The sequence below is a fragment of the Ursus arctos genome, unplaced genomic scaffold, assembly GCF_023065955.2.
Source record: "Ursus arctos isolate Adak ecotype North America unplaced genomic scaffold, UrsArc2.0 scaffold_31, whole genome shotgun sequence".
Classification (NCBI taxonomy): domain Eukaryota; kingdom Metazoa; phylum Chordata; class Mammalia; order Carnivora; family Ursidae; genus Ursus; species Ursus arctos.
The window spans coordinates 2,991,346-3,001,377 of NW_026622997.1; the positions used below are offsets into that span (position 1 = coordinate 2,991,346).

At 48.7% G+C, this 10,032-nt stretch overlaps 2 protein-coding genes across 2 annotated transcripts; one reads left to right on the forward strand and one right to left on the reverse strand.

The window, feature by feature from the left end:
* Nucleotides 1–1,182: 1,182 nt before the first annotated feature.
* Nucleotides 1,183–2,780, reverse strand: LOC113264302 (histone H3.1). Its single transcript, XM_026511235.4, has 3 exons — nt 2,351–2,780; nt 2,195–2,208; nt 1,183–1,613 (listed from the first exon to the last, which is right to left on the reverse strand). The coding sequence occupies exons 1-3, from the start codon at nt 2,755–2,757 to the stop codon at nt 1,249–1,251; spliced, it is 786 nt and encodes a 261-aa protein (XP_026367020.3). The 5' UTR covers nt 2,758–2,780; the 3' UTR covers nt 1,183–1,248.
* A 2,419-nt stretch (nt 2,781–5,199) lies between these two features.
* H1-1 (H1.1 linker histone, cluster member) lies at nt 5,200–6,413 on the forward strand. Its single transcript, XM_026511191.3, has one exon. The coding sequence runs from the start codon at nt 5,247–5,249 to the stop codon at nt 5,892–5,894; it is 648 nt and encodes a 215-aa protein (XP_026366976.1). The 5' UTR covers nt 5,200–5,246; the 3' UTR covers nt 5,895–6,413.
* Nucleotides 6,414–10,032: the final 3,619 nt, after the last annotated feature.

Below are 10,032 nucleotides of genomic sequence, written 5' to 3' on the forward strand. Positions count from 1 at the left end.
TCATGTCTATTGTTGTGGCAACTACCCCTTCCCTCCCACATAGAAAATCGGTATCCACACATCCCTCTACATATACTCTGGATCCAGGACAAGGAATTCTGTCTGCTTTGCTCACAGATGTACCCCAATGCCTACAAGAGTAACTGGCACATTATATGAGGTCAATAAATATCTGGAAGGAACACCCGCTAAGGAGAACATAAAATGACCACTCTCGCAACCAGGCCCATTTTTCTCCTCTGGCCATCCCGGATGCGGCTCTGAATTCTTCCCATTGTCAATTTAGATTAAGTCAAGGCAAGGTATTTTTATCATTCCCCAAGAAATCTTGAAGGACAGTTATCAGGTGGAGAGGGGGCCCCAAAAAGCTAGGAGAGACACCGGATGAAGCCGACATCCTGAGCCTGTAATCAGCTCGTGGGCTCTGTCGCCCTCGCTCTATTTTATTGAGATGTAGTTTATACACCATAAAATTCACCCAGAATTAGCCGCCCTAATTTCCATTTCTCTGTGAAGGAAGAAAAAGTATGCCGAACTCGTACGGGCTCTGCTGACAATGAGAGGCACTTTCCTCCCATAAACCATATGTCACTTTCCCCTCAATCCCGTGACCTGGGTTTTCTGGTTTCTCCCCTACCCATTTCCAGAGACTATTTTTTGGAGCCAAATCATTGTGAGTGGTGAAACTTCAGTACTGTTTTCGGGACCTGACGGAAGGACACTTGCAGGTCTCTGAGTCTACTTCATAATCCGCAAAATGATAAAATTTAAAAATTCCTAACCCAGGGCTTTGGGGTTTCTGGCCAGCCTTCCCATCCCCCAGTCTGGCTCTTCTGGGAGTTGGGGAGGGCGCACATGAGATCATCAGTTCTGATTGGTTGACAACCACGGATGGGCCCTGCTGATTGGACAACGTTCTTCTTTGTTCCTGGAAATCGTTGCAAGTTCCTCACTCTACTTGGTTCTTCCCCACTTGAGTTGGAATATCATTTCCTCCCTTACTCGTGTGCAGAGAATGGGGACAGGGCTGGCTAAATACGGTTCAACTAAGGGAGTTCCTTTGGGTTAATCGTATATCGCCACCGTTTTACTTCTAAAAGTCCTGCAATCCTACGGGAATCAGTCATTAGATTTGTTTTTAGTTGTAACTACAGTTAAATAAGGGGACAGCCCTTTTTTGAACAGTTGGGTGGCCCTGAAAAGGGCCTTTGGTTGAGAAATGCAATTTTCTGGTGGTGGAATCAGAGCTTAGCCCCCGAAGCCGTAGAGGGTGCGGCCCTGGCGCTTGAGCGCGTAGACCACGTCCATAGCCGTGACCGTCTTGCGCTTGGCGTGCTCCGTGTAGGTGACGGCGTCCCGGATCACGTTCTCCAGGAACACCTTGAGCACCCCGCGGGTCTCCTCGTAGATGAGGCCGGAGATGCGCTTGACGCCGCCGCGCCGGGCCAGCCGCCGGATCGCGGGCTTGGTGATGCCCTGGATGTTGTCGCGCAGCACCTTGCGGTGGCGCTTGGCGCCCCCCTTGCCCAGGCCCTTCCCGCCCTTGCCGCGACCAGACATGGCTTTCCGAGGAGCAAACCAACAGCAAGTAACAAAGCAAAGCAGAGCTGGTCCTTATATAACGACGTCCCCCCCCCCCCCCCCCCGCAGATGTAAAGAATGGAAAGAGCGCAGGCGGGAAATGTGACGCAAGCAGTCCCCTCCCTTAATCCCGCCTCCAAGCCCCAGGAGCTCCGGGCGGGCGGGGGATCAGAACTCAGCTTGACCGTTGGTGTTTACTCCCGTAACTGGACTACATTGCTCTAAGGGGGAACTGGGCTTACAGTAAACTCATGTATGATTCCAAAAATATTCTAAATAGAATATTTAATGCAAAAAGCTTGCTTCGCAATAATGCCAAAAATATCAGGATCAAAGAAAATGTAAGCTGAGCAGCTTATGATAAACCAGGTTTCTTTTAGACCTGTTAATAGCACGTTTGATTACACTATTCGTGTTCATGTTTTAAACTGATGCTCAGGAGGCCCTATTTAATGTTCTTCAAATGGTAACGGTTTCGTGCCCCTCTTCAAACGCTCACTGGCTCGTTCTCAGGGCCTAAGTGAACAGTACTTCCTTTTTACTGGACCAATTTTGTTCGGATATACGGGGAATATTTAGACAAAAGCAAGCATCTGTAACCCATTAGTGTTGCCAATCCATATTCTCCTGTTTCAAAGTGCATGGCTATTCACATTAACCTGTTGCATTGGTGAGTTAGTTTTACAGCCATTTTACTTGAAAACGTGGGTGGCTCTGAAAAGAGCCTTTGGTTGAAGTTTCAAAGAAAAAAAAGCCGGTAGCGTATTACGCCCTCTCCCCGCGGATGCGGCGCGCCAGCTGGATGTCCTTGGGCATGATGGTGACGCGCTTGGCGTGGATGGCGCACAGGTTGGTGTCCTCGAAGAGCCCCACCAGGTAGGCCTCGCACGCCTCCTGCAGCGCCATGACGGCCGAGCTCTGGAAGCGCAGGTCAGTCTTGAAGTCCTGCGCGATCTCGCGCACCAGCCGCTGGAACGGCAGCTTGCGGATCAGCAGCTCGGTGGACTTCTGGTAGCGCCGAATCTCGCGCAGGGCCACCGTGCCGGGCCGGTAGCGGTGCGGCTTCTTGACGCCGCCGGTGGCCGGCGCGCTCTTGCGGGCCGCCTTGGTGGCTAGCTGCTTGCGCGGGGCCTTGCCGCCCGTCGACTTGCGCGCCGTCTGCTTAGTGCGAGCCATTACACCTAAAACAACGTACCAAACACTATCACAAATACGCCGCTTGGAGTACTTGGTAGTATTTATAGGGAGTACGGTGTAGTGATTGGATGAGAAAATGCTGGCATGTAAGGTTACAGGCTCTGATTGGTCTATCTTTGAGCTTTCCAACAACGGCGCAGTTTCATTGGCTGCCACGCTATCCTCGTCTCTTCAGGTTTTTCTTTCTTCACATCTGATTTTCGTAGTCTGAATACAGTGCTTCGAACGTTTCCTTTTCAAAAAACTAAACGTTGACTTCATTGGTATTGTAGTTCAAAACTCTATATTTTCGTCCTTGGGGAGAAATCTGAGAAAAATTGCCCTCAATAATGTAGTCTTTATACCCCCTGTTCAATAACCCCAATAACCTCACATCGCATTGCAAGTTTCTGAACACTTTTTCACAAATGAGATCCCTTTATAATGCTTAAATAAAGGACAATCTCAACCAGAGTAAAATTACACTGGCGTTTAAAGAAGTATTTCCAGTAATCGGGCACCTTTTTTGTTAAATGTCAATGCTGACTTCTGAACTTGGAGCTTTCTGGAACTTACATTTTCCCACGCCTGGAGTACGTTTTGCCAGGTGTAAAATATCAGTGACTAAATTCTCCAGTACCAACTTCTCCGCCCTTTGCGGAGCAGGCGTGTACTCGGTCCAATCAACTGAATTCAGAGCCACAAGAAGAGTAAACTTCTCTTTGCCAACACCTAACCTTATAGCTCTTAAAAATTTTCAAGCTTAAAAACATCAAAAGTGACCATTTTGTACTGTACTAAGAGTAGGTAGGCCAGATTCTACCTTTTCATTGGTTGAGTACTTTTATACTGTCAGCCAGTAAGAAATCTAGCATCCTTCATTTGGTTGGAACGTTCGTATTTGATTTGAAGCCTATTTAATCCAATGGATACACAGGAGGCCGGAACGTTAAGAAATTCCCGAATCCAGTGTTTCCTTTTAAAAAGGTACGTTTAATTAGAGTCCTCGTTTATTACACTAAGGACGGTTTGTTTTCCAGCAGATGTTCACTTAACAAAAGCTTCCAGATTTGGAAGAAGGTCGTATGCCTATTATTATAATGGTCTCTCCTTTAAACGCCTAGCTTCGGATTGTTCTCTTCCAAATTGGTAGAAATTACAGGTTGCGTTGTGAAAACACAGACTCGGGAAAATGGGAAGTAGCTGAGAGCGGCGGAGAAGGTGTTGGTGGGAACATCCCATTATCGGCCGCCAGCCGGTAAGAGGCCCCTCCGATGTTTGAGGGGAACCGGGAAGCTCGGGTTACGTAGGCCGCGCGGACTTGTTTGAGAACTTCGGGAGCGCAGCGCGGGAAGGAGACGTCACTGCCTCCTCCCGGCCGCCGGGCGACTGCCCCGAGCCTGTGACAAGCCGTGTTGGTGACCGGGTGCAGCCCTGGGAGAGGCGTTTTGTTCTCCCGTTTGTGCTTCGCACAGTGAAGTCACTCGAGCGTCGCTGATGCTCTGAATTGCCCCTTCCAGCCGCAAAGAAGTTAAAGGAGGATGGCCCTATAAAGTTACCCGGACTAGTGCCCTCTCGCTGTCACCCCGAGGCACTCTCACCCCTCACGGCGCCGGTGAGGGGAGCGCTTAGTGCGGCCAGCGCCCCTTTAACGCCCCGCGTGTGCGGGCTTGGGAGCCGCCTGGTCGCCCGGCCGCGTGCTGACGGGAACGGGGCAGGCACGTCAGCCCCTGCTCGGGGCGTGTGGTAAGGACGGAAAAGCTTCGGGAACAAAGGTGCGCTGGACCGTAAAAACAACTTGTTATTCGCTTACGGGAATGTTTCGTTGTGTATTCAGTTTTCCACACGTGCAGCTTGCGTGTTAATCGCGGTGTCAGCGAGTTGAGGTGTTTACCACGCTACTCCTTTGACCAAAATTCATAAAAGGTGACAACCAGAATGTCCCTCTTCAGCGTCGCCGGGAAAGGCAATGGCGTGGGCGAGGACTGGTCCCAGACCCGCAGACCAGGCCTACGCTCCTGCACACCGCCCCCCCCCCCCCACACCCCGCTTTCCTGCCTCCCTCCCCGGCCATTCGAGAGAAGACCTTTTACATTTACTGCAGATTAGAAACGGTGCCCCTGACGACAGATCCCTGGATTATTGGGCGGCCTCAGGCACAAAGAGCTCTTCCTCCGCCCCCCCCCCCGGCATGAAAACGCTTGTTTTGTAGAGGGAAGTGGCACCTTCCGACCTTCACGCGCTGCGGAGCCCGACCCCGCCCCTGCCTGGAAGTGCGGTCTGCGCGAGGCCGCAGGGGTGCCGCCGCAGTGTCCCCTCGGGGCCGCGCTGAGGGTCGCGGCGCAGGGGGCGCTCGGGGCCAAGAGGCGGGCGCCGGCGAGCACCAATCACAGCGCGGCCCCGCCCTATAAATACGCCGCGCCGGAGCCTCCGGCGTCTTCCTGCTCAGTCAGGTCCTCGCAGTGTGCTCGGTCCGCTCTGTGCTCACCATGTCCGAGACCGCGCCGCCCGCTCCAGCCACCTCCACTCCCCCCGAGAAGCCCGCGGCTGGCAAGAAAGCCAAGCGCCCGGCCAAGGCTGCGGCTGCTGCCAAGAAGAAGCCCGCGGGTCCCTCCGTGTCGGAGCTGATCGTGCAGGCGGTGTCCTCCTCCAAGGAGCGCAGCGGCGTGTCCCTGGCCGCGCTCAAGAAGGCGCTGGCGGCCGCCGGCTACGACGTGGAGAAGAACAACAGCCGCATCAAGCTGGGCCTCAAGAGCCTGGTGGGCAAGGGCACTCTGGTGCAGACCAAGGGCACCGGCGCCTCGGGCTCCTTCAAGCTCAACAAGAAGGCGGTCTCCGGGGAAGCCAAGGCCAACCCCACAAAGGTGGCGAAGGCCAAGGTGACCGGCACTTCTAAGAAGCCTAAGAAGGTCACGGCGGCTGTTAGAAAAGCTGTCAAGACTCCGAAAAAGGCTAAAAAGCCGGCTGTGACCAAGAAGTCGTCCAAGAGTCCCAAGAAGCCCAAGGTTGTGAAGCCTAAAAAAGTAGCCAAGAGCCCTGCCAAAGCCAAGGCTGTGAAGCCCAAAGCGGCCAAGGCGAAGGTGACCAAGCCAAAGACCGCTGCCAAGCCCAAAAAGGCGGCGCCCAAGAAAAAGTAAAAGCGTTGCAGTTGGAACTTAACTCCAATAACCCAACGGCTCTTTTAAGAGCCACCAACATACTTCAGAGGAAAGAGCTTTAGTACACGTATTCTGGCTCCCGTGCGGAGTTTCACCTCCCTCGCGATCACGGTGTCGGGCCAATCTGCCCCTCACCGCAGTTCCGTAGGTGCTTAAGTTCTCACCGGTGTGCCTGACCTTTTTGGGTGCAGTTTAGCGGTTTGGGAACCACTGGCCTAGTGCTTCGTCTTGCTTGGAGTTAACTATTGGCAAGATCTGGGGAACCTCTTGTGCCTACCTGTGGGTCCGCGTCGCCCTAGCCTCATAAAGTCACCCAGGATACCCAGAGGCTGGGCTGGAGCCCCGCCCTGGCCCCAGCTGGAAGCGTGTGCCACGTGCACACCTGGCTGTTCGATTTCTCTGAGGTTAAAGCAAGGCCCTAGTGTTTTCGGGACGATGGGCGTTTAAAGCGGTCTTTCCCGGATTTGGGCTCCCCTGAGAAGTGCTTGTGGGGTAACCAGTGAAACCGAATGCTTGGCCACACCCTCCGCGGATGCGGCGCGCCAACTGGATGTCCTTAGGCACGATGGTGACGCGCTTGGCGTGGGTGGCGCACAGGTTGGTGTCCTCGAAGAGCCCCACCTGGCAGGCCCCGCGCAGCGTCCTCAGCCTGAGCTCTGGAAGCGCAGGTGGTCTTGGCGCGGCGCCTTAGTGTGGGTCGGGTTGCCGGCTGCCCGCAAGTTTCTGGCCTTGGTTGCGATGGAGCCCGAGCCCAAAAGCCCTTACCGAGCTTCGGTGCATATAGAAAACAAAGCTGCCCTGATCGGATGATATTTGAAAATCCACTCTGTACCTAACTAGAGCGTATTTCATGGCGCGCAGGGCTTTCAATTCTGGCGGCGCTATACCATATTAAGTAAGGAAAGACTCTCGTAGGACTGTCCCTTTAGGCTTTCGAAATTTAATTCCAGGATACAGATTTTAATCCTGTCACCTCCAGGGAGAAAACAGCATATGGTGAACGAGCTCAATTGGTTGTAAAAGCTTATTTTTACACATGCCCCTGTATATTCTATTCTTTTAGATCTTTATTCCCACTGTCTTGCTGGGCTCCCACTGCCATACAGGCACTTCACATGTCTGCTCCCCCCGCCTCCTTAAACTGGCGTGTAGCTATTCATGCTTTCTTTGAACTCCGTCTTTTAGGAGCACCTGTCATCCACATGCATGATCATCTTGGTTTTCTATTAGAGTTATTTACAAAACAGTGACTTCATACACACTGCTTCTTAAAACCTTTCGAAAATCCTTTCAAGTCAAATCCTCTTCTAATGTTCTTCACGTGAAGTAACATAAGCTATTCATCCATTTCCTATTGATAAGCATTGACATTGCTTCCATTTACCACTGCTGACGTGGTGGAACAGAGTTCCAGCACTGAAATTGCTAGATGAGTGCATTTTATATTTCAGTTGGTGCTGACATATCCTGAAAATAACTCCCCTTCATCCATTCCAGCCATTAAGGTGTGGTCTCAATTTTTGCCAGTCTAAAGGGTGTAAAATTACTTCACATTGTCACTTTGATGTGGATTATCATGGTCACTAGTATATCCTTTCTTTAGGTTTATTGGTCATTTGAATACACTTCTGAGAGAATGCAGGCTTATCCCTTTGCTCATTTGCTTCATTGGGCAGTTTGTCTTGTCACATTGTGTTATTTCTATAGGAATGAACTTATCACCTCTGTTGCAAAGTTTTCTAATTTTGGCATTTTTTTACTATATTTTGTTTATGGTGGATTTTCCATTTAAATGTATTATATAAAATGAGATCTATATAAAATCCCAAATATTAAATGTTAGAACCGTAGCTTTTCTTTTAAAGCTTCTAGATTTCCATTCTTGGTTTAGAAACTGAACCCCACCCCTCCATTATTCATGCAACAGCCTAGGTTTCCTTCTAAAAATTGTTGCTTCCTAAACAAATTTTTAGTGTCTAATCCATCTAAGATTTTATGCACTTCAGGATAGAATCTGAGTTTACATTCTCTCAGATAGTTGGCCAGTTGTCCTAACACAAATAATCCATCCAATTCCCCCACTGTATGTCCTCTGTTATTAAAGTCTTAAATAGGATTTCTGTGTTCTTTTCTATTGATCTCTCCATATAAGTCATATACGTCTATTAATTTGTATGCTTGTTCCTACTGTGAACAGAAGGCTCATTTCCTTTAGGTCTTACTGCTAGGAAGGAGGAAATGGATTGATATGTTGTATCCAGTGAACTTAACCAATTTCTGGGATTCCGCTTCTTGTACTTTTTAAAATAGAGCCCCTTGAGTTTTTCCTAGTCATCAGCAAAATAACTTTTATCGTTTTTTGTTTTTTTGTCCTCAATATGAATACCAAGCATTTTACTTCCTTTTTGTACTGCATTTGCTGAGAATGTCCAAAGTAAAGTTAAATAACTTAGCAGGAATCCCTTTTCAGTTCTTGGTTTTAATTAAGCTATTTGTCCTTTAGGATATTTAAGTTTTGGCATCTCCATTATTTTAAATGATACCTTCAAATTTTATTTTACTTTTAGAAAAATTTTCAATAGCTTTTAGATTTTAATATATTGATATATGATTTTCTTCAAACTCAATGTGGCTGGAAGAATGAATGAGAAAAAGACGTGTTTTTCTAAGGCGGTCATCTAAGAGAGAAGCAGGTGTGCTGTGGTAGAGCTGGCTGCAGGAGGGGGAGTCAGAAATTCTGAGTCCCGGAGGTTACCAACTGGATGAGGGTGTTAGCAACTGGGTTCAAAGGCTGCTGATTGACCGAACTGAGTACAGGCCTGAGAACGGTCTCTTCGTTAAGTAGTATGGAGGTGACCGGTAGCTTCGAGAAAAATAGTTCTGGGGAGGATGGAATTGAATGAAGGTGGAACTATAAGTGTGGGAATCATTGGGTAATGGATGGCATTTAAAGCCATGAACCTGGGTGAGGTCTCCAAGAGGGTGACTGAGGTAGAGAAGAGTATAAAAGGGAAAGTGCTGAGTCCGGAGGCATCAAACATCAAGGGCAGAGGAGACCTAGTCCTGACCATTTATCATTAATAAAACTGAATATTCTTCTTTGTGCTTCCATTTGCTAATTTAAAAGTTGCATTAGAGCAGTGTTGTTCATGGCCTGTCAGGAATAGGATAGATGAGAACATATTAGAGCATGCCACACTGTAAAGGTATATATGGCTTCCTGGAATTTAGGTTTGGGGCACTTACATTATTAGGCATATATATGTATGTGCTGGGTCAGGAAGAAGCATATCTTACTGGGGTCACGACCAAGTCTGAAAACCAGTGGCAAGAGCCTACTGTTTTGATGTTCTGACCACAGAATCAGATCTAACATCTACATAAGACAGTAGAGAGACTTGAAATCCATCTCGTTGTCCCAGAGATCTTCCAGAGACAAGTGGGTAACAAGTGACAGACAAATTCTATTATTCACTAACTGATTGTCTTTGCCTGTGGGGAGAAAGAAAAGAGGTGCAAAGCACAGGAGTCACAGGATTTCCTCGACTGGCGGAAGATCAGTGTAGGCCCTTTAAAGTACTGATGACAGAGTTTGGCTCTGGAAGTCCTACAATTGCACATAAATGGGAAAAAGGAGGGGAACTCTCACATCTTGATGCTGCAGGTCTTATTGTGTCCTATGTGCCCAAAGGAAAAGGGGTGAACACGGGCAGGGGCTGAGTCTGTTCTTTTCTTTACACCATAGCCTATTTTTCAGATCTTCAACAATGTGTACATGCAAATCTGAGGGGAAAAATTATTCTACGTACAAAAATAGAACTGGGTTAAAATAGAAGTATTAACTGCTAAATGGTTGTTCAGTGAAATGGTGGCCTAGCCCCTACCCACAGCATTCTGTGTGTAAGCTCCATTGTTTATTTCACCAGCCGCCTGCTGGATTTTACAAATTGATTTCACAAAACTACATCATTTTCAAGTGTGTCTCAGAATGGGTTTCCAGAGTGGGCTTTCTGTATCTAAGGGTAACAAGCAACCTTGCAAGCTGCAGTTTACAGTAAAATAATAATCTTAAAAACATCTTAAAAACAAGTAAATACAAATGCCTAAAGACAGAAAT